The following is an 18298-nucleotide window of genomic DNA, read 5'->3' as shown; positions in this document are numbered from 1 at the left end:
AGTAGCTGGGACTACAGGCACGCGCCACCACAGTCAGCTAATTTTTGTATTTTTAGTAGAGACAGGGTTTCACAATGTTGGCCAGGATGGTCTTGATCTCCTGACCTCGTGATCTGCCTGCCTCGGCCTCCCAAAGTGCTGGGATTATAGGCGTAAGCCACCGTGCCCGGCCAATAAATTTCTTTCTATAGCCATATATATATGTATATCATTGGTTCTATTTCTCTGGAGAACCCTAATACAAGTGAAGTGTGATTCAAATTTTCTTTTTCTTTTGTTTTTTTTTTTTGGAGACAGAGTCTCACTCTGTCACCCAGGCTGGAGTGCATAACCCCCCAGGCCCAAGCAAGCCTCCCACCTCTGCCTCCTGAGTAGCTGGGACTACAGGCATGCATTACAGTGCCCATGCCTGGCTATTTTTTTTTTTTTAGACGGAGTTTCACTCTTGTTGCCCAGGCTGCAGTGCAATGGCTGTTCACAGGCACAATCCCTCTACTGATCAGCACGGAAGTGCTTCATTTCTGATCTGGGCCAGTTCACCTCTCCTTAGGCAAACTGGTGATTCCTCACTCCTGGGAGGTCACCAAGTTGATGCCAAATTTAGTGTGGACACCCAATTAGCATAGTGCACTAAAGCCCAGAACTCCTGGGTGCAGATGATCCTCCCACCTCACCCTCCCCAGTAGCTGGGACTACAGGCACGTGCACACCTGATATCTCTGAGCCTTTACACATGCTTCTTTCTCCACCTCCTCCCACCCCAACCCAACTATCTTCTACTCTTTCTTCAGGATTCAGCATAGGCATCATCTCTTTGAGAGAACTTTATCTGTCGGGATTGATTCAAGTAATAGAAACTTCCTTGCACTAACAAGCCAAAAAGGGAAAAAGGGATTTAATATAAGAGAAGGAATCACCCAAAACCAAGCACTCCATTTCATTGGGACTTTATCTCTTGTGTCTGTTCTTTCCCACCCTTAGAATCCCAGTTTGCCTCTTCAAGTAGCTTTGTTACTGCCTGTCTATACTTCTCGTTCTTCTCCTCTAGACCATAAGTTCCTTGAGGGCAAGACTGTACCTTTATTAATTTCCTCATCCCCAGAACTTAGCAGAGTACCCCCAACAGAGTTCACAGGCGGTCAAAGAGGCAGACAAGTAAACTGGCCCTTAATGCACAACCCAGCAAGTGTCCTTGAAAATGCACATTTTCAAGGTGCTTCCAGAGCCAGAGGAGATAGAGAGGACGCACCGCCCTATCTGGGCAGTCGAGAAGCTTCAGGAAGGACACAGGTTTATGCATTGCTTATCCTTTGATTGGGGTATCCAAAGGAAAGTCCCATAAAATGCATAGATTTTTTTTTTTTTTTTTGAGACAGGGTCTCACTCTGTCACCCAGGCTAAGTGCAGTGGTGCAATGAGGGGTCACTGTAGCCCTGGCTCAAGTGATCCTCTCACATCAGCATCTGGAGTAGCTGGGACTACAGGCATGCACTACCATGTTCAGCTAATTTTTTTTTTCTTTGTAGAGATGGGGTCTCACTGTGTTGCCCAGGCTGCTCTCAAACTCCTGGTCTCAATCCTCCTGCCTCAGCTTCCCAAAGGGCTGGGATTATGGGCATGAGCCATCACACCCAGCCACAGAGAATCTCTTAAGAGACCCTCCCAGCTCCTTGGGTCTCCATTGAAGTGAAGAGAGAACATCCAGTGTATTTCTGCGTGTTGCCTGAAGACAGAGGAAAGGAACGAGTCACAGAGCAGGGGCCTTGGCGCTCTGTTTCTCTAACGTTTCGGCCATTTGAGATTTCATTCGGTTCCTCTTTTTTTTTCTTTTTTTTTTTTTTTTTTTTGGTACAGAGTCTCGCTCTGTCACTCAGGCTGGAATGCAATGGCGCAAACTCACTGCACCCGGCCATTGACTACTTTATCTTTCACTCTTCATTTTTGAAGAGTCTGGGTCAGATGTTTAGCAGAATGCCCCTAATTTGGATTTGTCTGATTATTTCCTCATGGTTAGATTCAGATTAAACTTTTTTTTTTTTTTTTTTTTACAAGATGCCACTTGCATGATGCTGTGGGTGCCTTTTCATTGCAATGCCTCCATTTCAGATGTGAGAAAGTTCTGGGCCTGTAGGGCATTTCAAGCCTAGGTCTGTATGGGGGAGGAGGCGATAGATGTTCATCTATGTACCAGATCCTCAGATCCCCGGGGTGGGTTGCGGGGAAGGCTCAGGGAGCTGATGGATAAAGCCATAGCTTCAGTCCTGGCAGAGTTCACTGCCACGGATGGCTGCTGACTGCGGGGCACTGATGGTGGGCAGCCAGGGACGAGGTGCAAACTTCTTCCCACAAGGAGTTCCAGGTGTTCAGTGGCAGCCAGTTCCTCAGTTAATGGGTCACCTGCTGCTGTGGCCACTCTCTGTTGATGCAGCTACAAGGGAAATGAAGAGGGCTGAGGGAGGTGGCCATGCCAATGCTGTCCTGTGGAGGAGAGGGGCAGCAAAGGGACAGGCGTACAAAGACAGAGGGAGCCATGGCTGGGCGCAGTGGCTCACGCCTGTAATCCCAGCACTTTGGGAGGCCGAGGCAGGTGGATCACTTGAGCTCAGGAGTTCGAGACCAGCCTGGGCAACATGGTGAAACTCTGTCTAGCTAGACGTGGTGTCACGAGCCTGTAGTCCCAGCTACTTGGGAGGCTGAGGTGAGAGGATTGCCTGAGCCCAGGAAGAGGAGGTTGCAGTGAGCTGAGATCGCACCACTGCACTCCAGCCTGGGTGACAGTGCAAGACCCCGTCTCAAAAAAATAAAATAAAATAAAATAAAATAAAATAACACAAAGACAGAGGGAGCCAGAATAAAAAACAGAATGAAAGAGTGAGAGCTAGGGCGTCAGAGGGAATGCACACACCAGCAAAGGAGAGAAAAGTGGAGGGACAGAGACAGACAGAAACCAAGAGATTCATAAATGGCAGCCCACAGAGAAAAGAAAGCACCAGCTGATATGCCTCACTCACAATCTGCAAGTCCCTTTCTGAGGTTCTCTGGCTTTGGCCTTTGTGGGACAGTCAAGAGAGTCTGCGTTTATATCGGTCAGACTCAAAGTGCACAAGTGCTTCCCCCAAGGGGCTGTGCAGGGGTCACCTGCTCAGTCTGTACTTTTCCAAACACAGAAATTCTCCTTTGTGCCCCAGAAGCCAGGCCCTGGGCCAGCAGTTTTCTGCTGGAGCTCGGCATGTCTCCTCTTTTTTCACAGGGCTGTCGGCATTGAGGAAGGCCTACTGGTAAAGAGGAGGAACAGGAGAGAGACAGACAGAAGGGAGGATTCGAAGAAAAGAAGCCACTAGAAATAGCCTTCCCTCTGGAGTGGGGAGGAATCCAAAAATCCCAGGAGCTGCCCAGCGGGTGTGACCTTAGCTAATAATAACAGGCCAGGGTTTTCTCACGAGAAAAAGGATCAGCATAGAGCAGGGTGGAGGGAAAGAGAAGCTGCTCAGCCCCCACACTGCGAGGGGTACAGACGGCACCCAGGGGTTCCGCCAGGGCCAAACTCCTCTAAAAGCTCCTGGGGAAGGGCTCTGTTAGGGGAACCCAGGGTGGTCAGAGGAGACTTTATGGCAATAGTGGCATGTCTGTGCTTTTCTTTCGCAGGAAGAGAAGACAGTGAAAAGAGCATAGTTGGGAATCAGGAATCTTTTGTGGCATCACAGCTGAACCTAAGTGAAGAAGCACCTTTCTGCCCTCTGCCCTTGGCCAAAAGAACACCCCTCAGTTCCTGCTTCTTACTGAGGCGGTTGAGGGGTGTCAAGGGGCTGGACAGGACACCCCGCAAACTTTCCAGCCATTCCTGCTGCTCCTTCTCGTTGGGGCAAGTGAGGACAAATCTCCGCTCTGGGGTGACAATGGTGAGTCCGGCTTTCCAGCGATTTCCTCGGATGCCCTTGGGCAGGTCTTCATAGACTTCATATCCCTGCTCCTTGCTCCCAAGAAAAACCTGGCCCTGCTCGAAGGCATCCTGAAAATGGAGGGTACAGGGTCATCAGAGGGTGCCCCCAGGGCAGAGGGGCCCTGCAGCCCTGACAGCCTCCAAGCTCTATTTTGGGAAAGGGGTATGAGGTCCCTGCTGGGATTTCTGCTAAGTGGGACCCAGAATTTAAAACCCTAAAATAAATCATACACATCATCTATTGAAAAGATACTGAGGGTGGGCCTGGTAGTTCATGCCTGTAATCCTAGCACTTTGGGAAGCCAAGGCAGAGGATTGCTTGAGGCTAGGAATATGAGACCAACCTGGGCAACATAGTGAGACCCCTTCTCTAAAAAAAAAAGTATTAATTATTATTATGAATTGTTTTTGGAGACAGGGTCTCACTCTGTCACCCAGGCTGGAAGTGCAGTGGCACAATCATAGCTCATCCCAGCCTCAACCTCCCGGGCTCAGGCAATCCTCCCACCTCAGCCTCCCAAGCAGCTAGGACTACAGGCATGCACCACCACACCCGACTAATTTTTAAGTTTCTTTTCTTTTCTTTTCTTTTTTTTTTTTTTTGAGATGGAGTCTCACTCTGCACCCAGGCTGGAGTGCAATGGCATGATCTCGGCTCACTGTACCCTCTGCCTCCCGGTTTCAAGCGATTCTCCTGCCTCAGCCTCCTGAGTAGCTGAGATTACAGGCACGCACCACCATGTCTGGCTAATTTTTGTATCTTTAGTAGAGACAGGGTTTCACCATGTTGGTTAGGCTAGTCTCGAACTCTTGACCTCGTGATCTGCCCGCCTCAGCCTCCCAAAATGCTAGGTTTACAGATGTGAGCCACCGTGCCCGGTCTTAAGTTTCTTGTAGAGATGGGATCTCCCTATGTTGTGCAGGCTGGTCTCGAGCTTCTGGGCTCAAGTGATCCTCCTGCCTCGGCCTCCCAAAGTGCTGGGATTACAGGCAAGAGCCAGCGCACCCAGCCCTAAATTTTTTTTTTAATTAGCTAGGCATGGTGGTGCATGCCTGTATTCTGAGCTACTCGGGAGGCTGAGGCAGGAAGATAACTTGGGCCCAGAAGTTCAAGGTTGCAATGAGCTGTGATTGTGCCACTGCATTCCAGCCTGGGTGACAGAGAGAGACTCTGTCTCTAAAAAAATAAATAAGTGATACCTAACATTTACGGAGCGCTTATTAAAATCAGCATCAGGAATTACAACGCTTTATATACAGTAACTTAAATAACCATCATGGCAACCTCTGGGGAAGGCATTCTTATTAAGCCTGTTTTTCAGAGGAGGAAACTGAGGCACAGAGAGCTAAGTACTTGGCTCAAGGCAACACTACTACAAGTGGCAAGGCTGAGACCAGAGCCCAGACAGCGGGGTTCTAGAGTCCACCACACTCCTAACTACTACACGTCATGGCCTCTTGGTTATAAGTGAGCCCTGGAGACTAGAGGAAGAGATACACCATATTTAACTACCATAGGCAGCATTTTGGATACTCATAATAGACTTCCTGAAAGCGAGGAGAAGCTTCATGCCACAGGAGATTACTTCAAGAGAAACAAAAACAAGGGGTAGAGGTTTTCCTCTCAAGGTTTCTCTAGCTCTGGGGCTCTGGGAGATGTGTTTATCTGTAGCTTTCACATAGTTCCAGACGAGCACTACCCAGCTCTGTTTGAGGAAGCCCTGGGGAGGGAGCAGGAGTGGCTCTTACCAGTGGGTTCTTATAATAGAGCAGCCTCCGCTCATGGCAATCCAGGGCGAACCACCTTTTCTTGAAAGGTTCTTTCTGCTGCAAAAGAGGGAACTTCTTACCACAGATGACCAAGTCAGTTTCTGAGGATAGAGGTCGGGGCCAGCCCAGGCCAAACCAAGGGAGCTGGCCAGTCCCACTGGTTCTCCAGCCCAGCCTCCTCAGTCAGACATCCTAGTGCTTCTCCCTGGGGCCTGGACAGGAGCCCTCAGGCTCTGAAGGTTCTGCCCATTCCCCTTCCAACCCCACCATACCCTCTGCCAGCTTCACCCTGCTGCCTCCAGGTGCTGCCTTGACTTGGAAGAGGCACTTTCCTCTTTCTCAGGCTGTAGTCAAAGAAGCCGGAGAAAAAGGAAGTTGGGGAAAATCAGAAGTGGCTACTGCTTGGCAAGGCTGAAAGTGCTGGCCTTGGCCAAATTCTAACCTAGGTCAGGGAGAGAAAGCCCGGCAACAAGAACCAGGCAGAGGGGCTGCGCCTCTCTGAAAACAACCCTTTGACTACTTTTTCCACCTGCCCAAGGCTTGCTTTCACGTTCGCCTAACACAAGGATATCCAATCTTTTGCCACATTGGAAGAATTGTCTTGGGCCACACATAAAATACACTAACACTAATGATAGCTGATGAGCTTAAAAAAAAAAAAATCGCAAAAATATCTCATAATGTTTTAAGAAAGTTCACGAATTTGGCTGGGCATGGTGGCTCATGCCTGTAATCCCAGCACTTTGGGAGGCTGAGGCGGGCAGATCGCTTGAGGTCGGGAGTTCGAGACCAGCCTGGCCAACGTGGTGAAACCCCATCTCTACTAAAATTACAAAAATTAGCCGGGCATGGTGGTGGGCATCTGTAATCCCAGCTACTCAGGAGTCTGAGGCAGGAGAATCACTTGAATCCAGGAGGCGGAGGTTGCAGTGAGCCAAGATCACACCACTGTACTCTGGCCTGGGTGACAGAGCAAGACTGTCTCAAAAAAATTAAAAAAAGAAAGTTTACAAATTTGTGTTGGGCCTCACTCCAAGCTGTCCTGGGCTGCATGTGGCCCATGGGCTGTGGGTTGGACAGGCTTGGCCTAACACCTTTCACTGTCCTCTTAACAATCATCCCATAAACACATTAAAACTTTTATATACATTAAACCATATAAGTTCCCCAGGGAGTGGTAGAAGGTACCTTTGGCCCAGTCTTTTCCATGAAGCCTTGTTTGAGGTAGTTCCTGGTGAGGAATGGCACGAGCTGGGGAAGAGAGACAGACACTGACCCCCAACTCACACTCTAAGGCTCCAGGTTCCCGCCGAGCTTGGCTCCCGACAAAGGGGAAGTTTGAAATGGGGAAGGATGTATGCTTATGGCTCACAGTATTATATTTGGAAAGTGCAATGGTCATAATATTAATATTTCAACAAAGCCAGTCGACAGCACCCCAGATGTTTGCAGAGCTTAGTGGCACGGCCGAGTTTTGGTTTAAGGATTCCTTCAGTAACCCCAGGGTGTGGACATAAGCAAGGCTCTGCAGAGACCCTCTTGGTGTCAGGGAACATGTTCTGAGGGTCCACTTTGCGTCAGGCTCCGGGTGCAATTCTCAATCACGCTGTGAGGTGGGTATCACCAGCCTCATTACACATCTGAAGAAACCAGGCCACAGAGAAGGGGCTGGGGATTTTCCTAAAGTCACATCACTGGTAGCACAAAGAGCTGAGATTCAGGCCCAGGGCCGATGACACTAGACTGTACTCCTACCACTACACTAGGTGCTAAAGTATAAACATGCCAGGGCCCTCTGAGCAGGACCTTGGAAAGGCCTGGTCATTGGTCAGGATTCTGACACAGAGCAACAAGAAAATGACGGCCAGAGGCTCGGTGCAGTGGCTCACGCCTGTAATCCCAGCACTTTGGGAGGCCAAGGCAGGTGGATCACTTGAGGCTAGGAGTTTGAGACTAGCCTGGCCAACATGGCGAAACCCCACCTTTACTAAAAATATAAAAATTAGCTGGGCATGGTGGCGTGCGCTTGTAATCCCAGCTACTCAGGAGGCTGAGGCAAGAGACTCCCTTGAACTTGGGAGGCAGAGGTTGCAGTGAGCTGAGATAGTGCCACTGCACTCCAGTCTGGGTGACAGAGGGAGACTCCGTCTCAAGAAAAAAAAAAAGAAAAAAAAATGATGCCAGAGTGGACAGAGAAAGTTCTGAAGCAGAAGTCAGGAGACCTGGTTCTCACTCCAGTTCTGGCCTCCACCAGCTGCGCTACCTTTGTAAGACCTTGTGTCTCTCAAGGCCTTATGTCTCCCCTGTGTGATAAACAACCTGGATCATGTGATCCCCAGCATCCCTTCCAGCCTGGCAGCCTACACCCAGAGACGTTTCCAGGGGTTGATGATGGCCTCCTATGCTCCCAGGCATCAACCTGGAAAGTCTAGAGCTTCAAATGACAGTCCAGCCTTCAAAGAACAGAGAGGCTTCTCCAGAGCTCCAGGACCCAGGGCAGAGGCACAGGGATAGTGAGGTCTGGGGAACAGCTACAGGAAGTTTAAAAGGGGGAAATTTGTGAGCCAAAAATGAAAATATAGGTCAGATGCAGTGGCTCACACCTGTAATCCCAGCACTTTGGGAGGCCGAGGTAGGAGGATTGCTTGAGGCCAGAAGTTCAAGACCAGCCTGGGCAACATAAGTGAGACACCATCTCTACAAAAAATAAAAAAAAAATTTTAAATGTAAGGAACAAAATATAAACTGTACTACTCCCCTTCTCCTAAAATACATTCACTAGGCTTTAATTAATTCTTCCATTTGGAGAAAACAGATGGAGTCCCAAACTGCTCAATATTCTGAATTTGACCCATCACAGAGCAAGCAGAGGCCTAGGGAAACCATTGGGAGAAAAAGGAAAGTCACATGGCTGGAGCACTGCTTCCTGTACTTCAGATGCCTTGGCTCGCTGGAGTCTCACAATAGCCCTAGAAAGTAGGTACTGTCACCTAGGCAAGTCACCTCACCTCTCTGAGCCTCGATGCATTCATCTGTCGCCATGGCGACAAAACCTACTTTCTCTGAAGTCCAAGAGATCATATGCGTTTATTACAGGACCACAGACCCCACTGGGATGCCCTGGGTTTCCAACATGTGGACCCTAAAGATTGAGCCAGGCCTGGTGATTGCTCAGAACCTCACACCATACACAGACATTAAATGGGAGGAAAGACACGGGATGGATATAGGGTACTGACAGTGGATGAGAGAGGCAGGGGAACATTGAGGATGTTGACCGAAGAACAATTTCCTTTACACATGTCAGCAAAGATGGGCAGCTTGCCCAGATTAAATAAGGCTGAGCATCTGCACTTTGTCCTCCCTCCTCATAGTCAGCAGTCAGCAGTCTCCACTCCCCGCCCATGGGAGCCAGCATTAACCAGTTCTGGGTGCAAACTCAGCAGACTGACTCAAGGGCTCTGACTCAGGCCTTGCTGGAATTGCTCGCAGAGAGCTGCCATCTCAGCACATCCCTGGGCCTGGAGGGGACCCTATTTCAGACAACTGGCTCCCTACAAACCTTGGAATTAAGGAGCATTTAGGCTTTCAAGGAAGCTCTAATGGTTGAGATGAAGAAAATCCCAGCATTAAAATGGTTTCCCAGCCCCATCACTTATAAAATCCTCTTGGAGGGGAGCTTCTTGAAGAGGACCAGAGCATAGAATCTCAGAGGCGGAAGGGACCCTGAAGATGACCTGGACTAACCGCCATCTTACCAACATGGAAATAGAAGCTCAGAGGGGTGCCAGGACCTGCAGGGGTCACACGGTAACTGAGCAATAGGGCATCCCTGAGAGCCCAGGCTTCCTGGCTCAAGACAGCATCCTCTGCCCCACACCATGTGGGTCTCCCTGGCCCAGCCTGACATAGGGAGATGAAAGCCCCAGAAGTCTGGAGACAATCAAAACGAAGTTCTCGGCTCCCCGTGTTGCTGGCCATCAAGGGCATACCTGCTTCTATTACAACTGTAATGGGGAGGATCCCAGGCTTTCCCAAGCCCAGAGCATCACAGGGCAAAGCAAGGATGTTAGAAAGGGAAGCACACCTTTGGTTATTCACCTGCCCTTCCTGGGACTGTATATCTCATCAGTCAAATGGAAATAATCACCCCTGCCTGGCTGCCATTTCACAAGACAAAAATGGGCTCAAAGCACTCTGTAAGCAGTATGTTAGGGATCATTTTAGAGGCAGAAGGGGTCAGAAAGAGATGACCAATTGCTGAGCCCCTTGACACTCTTCTGAAGGGGAGAAACTGACCTGCTTTTGGGAGGCCGCCTTGTCGTATGTGAGGCTGTAACCCCCGCAGGCTCCCCTGGAGAATGCCTTGGGTTTCCCTTTGAGCAGCCCAGCCCTCAACCTCGAGGTCTTGCCTGCAAACAAACATAGTCTGGCTTCTTTTTTTTTTTTTTTTTCCTTGAGACAGAGTCTCGCCCTGTTGCCCAGGCTGGAGTTCAGTGGCGCCATCTGGGCTCACTGCAAGCTCCGCCTCCCGGGTTCACGCCATTCTCCTGCCTCAGCCTCCCAAGCAGCTGGGACTACAGGCACCCGCCACCACACTTGGCTAATTTTTTTTGTATTTTTAGTAGAGACGGGGTTTCATCGTGCTAGCCAGGATGGTCTCGATCTCCTGATCTCGTGATCCGCCCATCTCGGCCTCCCAAAGTGCTGGGATTACAGGTGTGAGCCACCACGCCCGGCCCTAGTCTGGCTTCTGAGTGTCTTTGAGGTCAACAGACAGGGAAAGAAGGAGATGGCCAAGAGGAGATTCAGAAATTGGGGTCCACATTTAGCTCACCTCAGACTCCGGGAGTTCAGGAAAGGCCATTTTTAGGTACTGCAGACGGGCTGCACGGAGGGCATTGAACCAGTCCACTATCTCCTGCCAAGAGAAGTGCACAGGACACACACACAGCAGTGAGATGGGGTGGGTGGGAGGCTGCGTCTTGTGGCGGGAAGCTAGCTGGGCATTGGGTGTGGGGCACATGTATTCAGCGCCTGCACACACCCCACAGCTCGGCTCAGGGGCATCCAGGGAGGACTGTGTCAGAGCCTCATGGGCTAACCCGGGCGAGCAGGAAGCCTCTGACAGGGATAACCCCAGAGCCCTGGCCAAGGATCGGGTGAACTGCACGGGAGTTCTGCAATGGCCTCGGACGGTGCTTTTCACCTTCTAATGCGTGCAAAATCACCTGAGGCTTTTGTTAAAATGCCGAGGCATATCCAGTAGGTTTGGAATACGGCCCGGGACTCTGCATTCCTAACACGATCTCAGGTGATATGATGCTGCTAGTCAGTGGAATGCACTCTAAGGAGCAAGGCTCTAGGAAATCATTGTCCTCAGATGTCAAAGACTGGCATTTGGGTGGGGAGCAGGTGTGCCTGGGGATGCTCCTCTAATGAGGATGCTCATGGCAACTTAGCCCAAGCTGGCTTGGCCCCTTCTGCTGTCACTCTGAGAGAACATGTCCCTCAGCAGCCCGGGCCACCTTCGTCTCCCACCTAGACAACCATGTATCCAGCTGGCCTTGATCGGCTGCTCTCTGACTGGCCCTCTCATGGCAGCCAGAGTGATTTTCCTTTTTTTTTTTTTTTTAGGTGGAGTCTCGCGCTATCGCCGAGGCTAGAGTGTGCAGTGGCACGATCTTGGCTCACTGCAACCTCTGCCTCCCGGGTTCACGCCGTTCTCCTGCCTCAGCCTCCTGAGTAGCTGGGACTACAGGCGCCTGCCACCATACCTGGCTAATTTTTTTGTGTGTATTTTTAGTAGTGATGGGGTTTCACCGTGTTAGCCAGGATGGTCTCGATCTCCTGACCTCGTGATCCGCCTGCCTCGGCCTCCCAAAGTGCTGCGATTACAGGCGTGAGCCACCGCGCCCAGCCTGTAGCCAGAGTGATTTTCTAATTACAAATCTAATCAGTCTGGCTTGGAGTCCTGTCTACTACCCTCAGAAAAAAAAAGTCTTAAGTTCTTTACTATGATTTTGCTGTCTGAGTTCCTTCCATGCAAAACTATTTGCAATTCTCCCGACACCTACTGTTCCTTCCTCTTGGGACATTCTGCTTAGCCCACTCCATCCCACACACACCTTTTACGTAAAACATTCTACTTATCTCGCAGGTTAGTTTTGATGTTGTAATAGATAGATTTTCGGTGCTTGCTCAGCCCAAGCCCTGCTTCTGTGAGAACTACCCCGCCTATCTTCACCCAACCCCAGTTGCAGCCCCACTTACTGCTGTGATCCTGCCCCTGCTTAACCACAGCAACTGGACCAGGCCTGGAGCAATGCAGAGGCTGGAGTGGGCTTATCAGATTCCTTCTCCCAGGAATTTGGAATTGGGAGGCTAAAAGGCTTGTTCAAATAGTGGTAGTTTGTGACTTTGATATAATGTGGTGACCGAGAAAGTCATTTGAATATGGTTTCAAAGGAATGAAACCATTTCCCTTTCTCTCTCATAGGTGAAGCACACAGGCCTAGTATTCCAGGGGTCTGTGCTCTCTTGTCCTGGGGTTCCTTAAGGACCCTCTGGTCAGGTGCAGTGGCTCACACCTGTAATCCCAGCACTCTGGGAGGCCGAGGCTGGTGGATCACCTGAGGTCAGGAGTTGGAGACCAGCCTGACCAACATGGTGAAACCCCATCTCTACTAAAAATACAAAATTAGCCTGGTATGGTGGTGCGTGCCTGTAATCCCAGCTACTCGAGAGGCTGAGGCTGGAGAATTGCTTTAACCTGGGAGGTGGAGGTTGCAGTGGGCCGAGATTGCACCTCTGCATTCCAGTCTGGGTGACAGAGCGAGACTCTGTCTCCAAAAAAAAAAAAACCTTCTTAGGTCTCAGACACTAAGGGAATGGGGCCAGCCCAGAAAAGACACACCTAGGCCTTCACCTTGGAAGGTCTCTCCAGTCACAATCTGGTGATCCTGGTGCCAAATCCAACCTGCATACATGTCCGTTTGGCTCCTAACGTTTTGTTTGTTTCAATCCTCCATGCAGGTTTTCCTGTTTGCCACAGCCCCCTCCCCACCCCTTATGCCTGTCCACTTAGCTTTTAAATCACCCCCTGACTCCTGCAGGCAGGAATCTGGAGCCCTCATTTATGCCCATCTAACAGACAGGCTGGGGCATCAAGCAAAAGAGAAGAATGGCCAGACCCAGGTTGTCAGATGCACCATACTGGGCGGATAGGAGGGAGCTGGGTATCCTAAGTGCCAGAGACCTTGGGTGCCTCAGTAAAAGTCCTTATGGCAGTGATTGGCATGGAGAGGGGGCTAGGGCCGTGGTGCTAGGGCCCCTTGGGAAGGTCTAGTCCCTGCATCTGGTTCCTGGCTCCTGCTGCCAAGGGTCCTCCCTACAGCAGAGGCACATGGCGGGTAAAGTGGGTGCAGGGCTGTGACCCTGAGCAAGTTACTAACATGCCCATGACTCAATAATGTGGGGCTTATTTTGAGGATTAAGAAATGATGGACAGCAGTCACCAAAAGCAGTGCCCAGGGGAGTTAATAGATGGTCACAAAATGTCAGCACCCACCTTCATCCACCCCCACTTAGCATCTCTGTCCCCTGCCTAGTTATGTGACCCTGCTCAGGACCTGACCTAGCTTATTCTCTTATATTGGCTTATTCATCTCTGACTGGGCTGATTTCCTGGACTATTAAATAGTGCTTCTCAGCCGGGCGCAGTGGCTCACCTCTGTAATCCCAGCATTTTGGGAAGCCAAGGTGGGCAGATCACTTGAGGTCAGGAATTCAAGACCAGCCTGGCCAACACAGTGAAACCTGTGTCTACTAAAAATACAAAAAAATTAGCTGGGTGTGAGCTCAGCTACTTGGGTGGCTGAGGCAGGAAGATCGCTTGAACCCTGAAGATGGAGGTTGCAGTGAGCCGAGATCACACCACTGCACTCCAGCCTGGGCAGTAGAGTGAGATTCCATCTCCAAAGGAAAAAAAATAGTGCTTCTCAAACTTTAATGTGCACAAGACTCACCTGGGATCCTGTTAAAATGCAGTTTTTTTGTTGTTTTGAGGCGGAGTCTCGCTCTGTCACCCAGGCTGGAGTGCAGTGGCGCCATCTCGGCTCACTGCAAGCTCCGCCTCCTGGGTTCACACCATTCTCCTGCCTCAGCCTCTCCGAGTAGCTGGGACTACAGGCGCCTGCCACCACGCCCGGCCAATTTTTTTTTGTATTTTTAGTAGAGACGGGGTTTCACCGTGTTAGCCAGCATGGTCTCGATCTCCTGACCTCGTGATCCGCCTGCCTCGGCCTCCCAAAGTGCTGGGATTACAGGCATAAGCCACCGCGCCCGGCCTCTTCTTTTTTTTTTTTTAATGTAGTTTCTAATTCAGTAGCTCCAGGGTGGGCCTCAGACTCTATTTTACTTTCTTTCTTTCTGGTTTGTTTTGTTTTGTTTTGTTTTTTGAGACAGGGTCCTGCTCTGTCACCCAGGCTTGGAGTGCAGTGGCGTGATCATGGCTCACTGCAGCCTCGACCTCCCAGGCTCAAGCAATCCTCTCACCTCAGCCTCCCAAGTAGTTGGGACTACAGGTGCCTGCCACCACGCCTAGCTAATTTTGGGGGTATTTTTGGGTAAAGACGGGGTCTTACTATGCTACCAGGCTGGTCTCGAACTCCTGGGTTCAAGTGATCCACCTGCCTTGGCCTCCCAAAGTTCTGGGATTACAGGCAGGAGCCACCATGCTCAGCCTTGAGCTCCTGGGTGATGCCAATGCTGTTGGGCCAGGACCACACGTTGAGAAGCAGGGTCCCGGGGTGCACTGCTGCCTGACTGTCTGTCAGTTCCTCCCCTACATTCAGAACCTCTGGCCCTACCTGGCTTTGCATCCCTGGGCATAGTCACTTCTGTAACTGGACTTTCATCGGTGGCTGTGCACTGTCCAGATATAGCTATGGTACTTGCCAGGTTCCTCTCCCTGATCTCACCCTGCCCTCCTCATGTCTTTATCTCAGACTGGGAGGTGATGATAGATTAAGGCAAATGGTAGCAGAAAATCTCAAGAGGCAGCTGAGCACAGCACCAGTGAGCAGGGGAGGTGGTGAGCTGCACCTGCCAAGTCCTGGGGTGCGAACTGGAGGCGGAGGTGGCAACTCCAGGCGTCTCACCTTCCCACTTTCATGATACACAAACAGGTTCCTGGTGTGGCCATCTCTCCTGTAGGTGATCTGCAGCCCGTGGGGGTGCCCTATCTTCTCTGTCTGGAAGGTGGCATTCAAGTCCTTAATGCTGATGACAGCTTTGGGGCTTTTACCCTGAAAGAGAGAAAGAGAAAGAAAGATGCTGACAGTCCACAGGGTGACTTCTGGTCAACCTTCACCAAGGCCTTCATGCAAACAAGCATCAATTTGTAAATATATGGGTTTTAAATGTTCTTGCTCTCGTATCAAAATTCTAGATACTGGCCGGAAGCAGTGGCTCACGCCTGTAATCCCAGCACTTTGGGAGGCCGAGGTGGGCGGATCACCTATGGTCAGGAGTTTGAAACCAGCCTGGCCAACTTGGTAAAACCCCATCGCTACTAAAAATACAAAAATTAGCTGGGCATGGTGGCAGGCACCTGTAATCCCAACAACTCGGGAGACTGAGGCAGGAGAGTGGTTTGAACCTGGGAGGTGGAGGTTGCAGTAAGCTGAGATCGTGCCACTGCACTCTAGTCACCACACCTAGCTAATTTTTGTATTTTTAAGTAGAGACAGGGTTTCGCTATGTTGGCCAGGCTGCTCATGAACTCCCGACCTCAGGTGATCCACCTGCCTTGGCCTACCAAAGTGCTGGGATTATAGGCATGAGCCACTGAGCCCAGCCTATCATTCCCTTCTTTGTGTCCATGTGTACTCAATGTTTAGCTTCCATTTATAAGTTAGAACATTTGGTTTTCTGTTCCTTTGTTAGTTACTTAAGATAATGTTCTCCAGATCAATCCATGTTGCTGCAAAGAACATGATCTCACTCTTTTCTTTGTTTTTATTTTTGTTTTGTTTCGCTCTTGTTGCCCAGGCTGGAGTGCAATGGCACGATCTCAGCTCACCGCAACCTCCGCCTCCCAGGTTCAAGTGATACTCCTGCCTCAGTCTCCCGAGTAGCTGGGATTAGAAGCATGTGCCACCACGCCCGGCTAATTTTATATTTTTTTAGTAGAGATGGGGTTTCTCCACGTTGGTCAGGCTGGTCTCGAACTCCCGACCTCAAGTGATCCACCCGCCTCAGCCTCCCAAAGTGCTAGGATTACAGGCATGAGCCACCGTGCCTGGTTTTTTTTGTTTGTTTTTTGTTTTGTTTTGTTTTGTTTTGTTTTGTTTTGTTTTGTTTTTTGAGACAGGGTCTCACTCTGTCACCCATGCTAGAGTACAGTGGCACAATCTCGGCTCAATACAGCCTCGACCTCCCATGCTCAAGCAGTTCTCCCACCGTAGACTCCCTAGTAGCTGGGACTACAGGCATGCGCCACCATACAAAGGTGTATGTGCTTGACCCAGCTAATTTTTGTATTTTTTGTAGAGATGGGGCTTCACCATGTTGCCCAGGCTGATCTCAAACTTCTGAACTCAAGCAATCCCCCTGCCTCAATCTCTTACTAAAGTGCTGGGATTACAGGTGTGAGCTACCGTGCGCAGCCACTTCTATTGTACTTTATAAAACTATTGCCTCCTGGTATATTATATATTGATGTTTTGATTACGGAGCTCTTTCCTTTCACTAGACTGAAAGCTCCCTGAGAACAAGAGTTTTGTTTAGTTCCCTGCTGTATCCTCAGTACCTAGAATAATGTCTAGCACACAGTAGGCACTCAATAAATGTTTCTTAAGTGAATGAATAAATGAAGCAAAACCAAGTGGTCATCAAAGGCTTAAACACGGACCTATCTAAGCTGATTCTAGGTGGACAGAAAGTATGATTTTTGGTGGACTGGATTTACTGTATAACCAAGGAAGAGTAGCCAAATGTTGTGCCTAACTCTCAGGGGCTGAGATAATCTACAAGAAAAGGCACCACTGATTAGAATGTAGACCTTTGTCGGGTGAGAGTGCTCAGGAAGGGACCTGCTCTCGTTGGTCTGGCACCTTACCTGTTCCTTTGTGAAGTACTTCAGGAGGCCTTCTCTTGCCAGAAGTACAAACCTCCTTCTCAGAAACTGTGAGTTGTCCCTTCCTCGCTTCCACAGGAATCCTTCTCGGTTACCTTAAGCAGCAAGGATGACAAGGCGTGAACACACGTGACCTTAAGATCACAAGCAGCTCAGGAACCTCTGAGGTTCTCAAGGGTGGAATGAGCCTTCCATCTGCTGCCAAAATATCTCCACTCAGACTTCCCTATTTCAGCTGCAGGACACAAGGATCCCATCTGGGGCCAATTTTGTGATGTCTTCTCACTTCAGGGGCACTTCCCACTGCCTAAAACCTTTCTTCCTTGACTTTCTGTGTATCAGGCTGTCTTATAAGGAGACCCTTAAGAAGGCAAAGTCCTGAGAAACTGGACTGATTCTGAAAGACACTTAAATACATACTAAGTACATATGGTCCTGCCCAACTTCATGCTGACATCAACCTAATGAAACTTTAGAAATAAGGCTGGGCATGGTGGCTCACGCCTGTAATCCCAGCACTTTGGGAGGCCGAGGCGGGCGGATCACAAGGTCGGGAGTTCAAGACCAGCCTGACCAACATGGTGAAACCCCGTCTCTACTAAAAATATAAAAATTAGCTGGGCATGGTGGCGCGAGCCTGTAATCCCAGCTACTCAGGAGGCTGAGGCAGGAGAATCACTTGAACCTGGGAGGGGGAGGTTGCAGCGAGCCGAGATTGTGCCACTGCACTCCAGCCTGGGCGACAGAGTGAGACTCCATCTCAAAAAAAGAAATAATGAGCTCCCTCCAGGCACCTGCTGGTTTGAAGAATAATTTATGGGCTGGGTGCAACAGCTCACACCTGTAATCTTGACACTTTGGGAGGCCAAGGCAGACAGATCACTTGAAGTCAGGAGTTTGAGATCAGCCTGGCCAACATGGCAAAACCCTGACTCTCCTAAAAATATAAAAATTAGCCAGGTGTGGTTGTGCATGCCTGTAATCCCAGCTACTCGGGAGACTGAGGCACGAGAATCACTTGAACCTGGGATGTGGAAGTTGCAGTGAGCCAAGATCACACCACTGCACTCCAGCCTGGGTAACAGAGTGAGACCCTGACTCAATAAATAAATACACAAATAAATAGAAAAATTTGTGGTCCTGGTAGCCAGGAGAGCTGAGCACTGCCTCTGGCCCTCTAAGAATGATTTTTTATACTTTACTGTCTGGGTAAGAGTCAGCTTGGACTCAGGACAGTGGGAGTGAAACTGCCACAGGTCCAGGGCCACAGAAGAGGTTGTACCCTGCACAGTGGTCGAAAGGGAGGCTGAATTTAAGCCCATGCTCCTCACCAAGACGTGAGCTGCACCAGGAATAAAGTTCACCAGGAGCAGGGATATCTTTTCCTAATTGGTCTGTCCAGTGGAGGAGTCTTTCTGCAATTTATATTAAGTGTTTGACGCTAGGTG

At 49.9% G+C, this 18298-nt stretch overlaps 1 protein-coding gene across 2 annotated transcripts in view; it reads right to left on the bottom strand.

Annotated features, from left to right (window-relative positions):
• Positions 1-865: 865 nt before the first annotated feature.
• ADAP2 (ArfGAP with dual PH domains 2) overlaps positions 866-18298 on the bottom strand; it is a 28251-nt gene continuing 10818 nt past the window's right edge. The window contains exons 5-11 of one of the 2 annotated variants that reach the window (XM_032162922.2): positions 16833-16945; positions 14872-15018; positions 10548-10631; positions 6899-6961; positions 5690-5767; positions 3781-4009; positions 866-2428 (exon numbers count right to left, since the gene is read on the bottom strand). In XM_032162922.2, the coding sequence (XP_032018813.1) occupies positions 2394-2428; positions 3781-4009; positions 5690-5767; positions 6899-6961; positions 10548-10631; positions 14872-15018; positions 16833-16945 (749 nt within the window). In that variant the 3' untranslated portion in view covers positions 866-2393. The remainder of the gene's footprint in view (positions 2429-3780; positions 4010-5689; positions 5768-6898; positions 6962-10547; positions 10632-14871; positions 15019-16832; positions 16946-18298) is intronic. The other variant, XM_058445969.1, reaches the window with a different exon arrangement.

This window comes from Hylobates moloch, unplaced genomic scaffold, assembly GCF_009828535.3.
Source record: "Hylobates moloch isolate HMO894 unplaced genomic scaffold, HMol_V3 SCAFFOLD_10, whole genome shotgun sequence".
NCBI classification, from domain to species: Eukaryota; Metazoa; Chordata; class Mammalia; order Primates; family Hylobatidae; genus Hylobates; species Hylobates moloch.
This window is presented reverse-complemented; position numbering and strand designations above follow the sequence as displayed.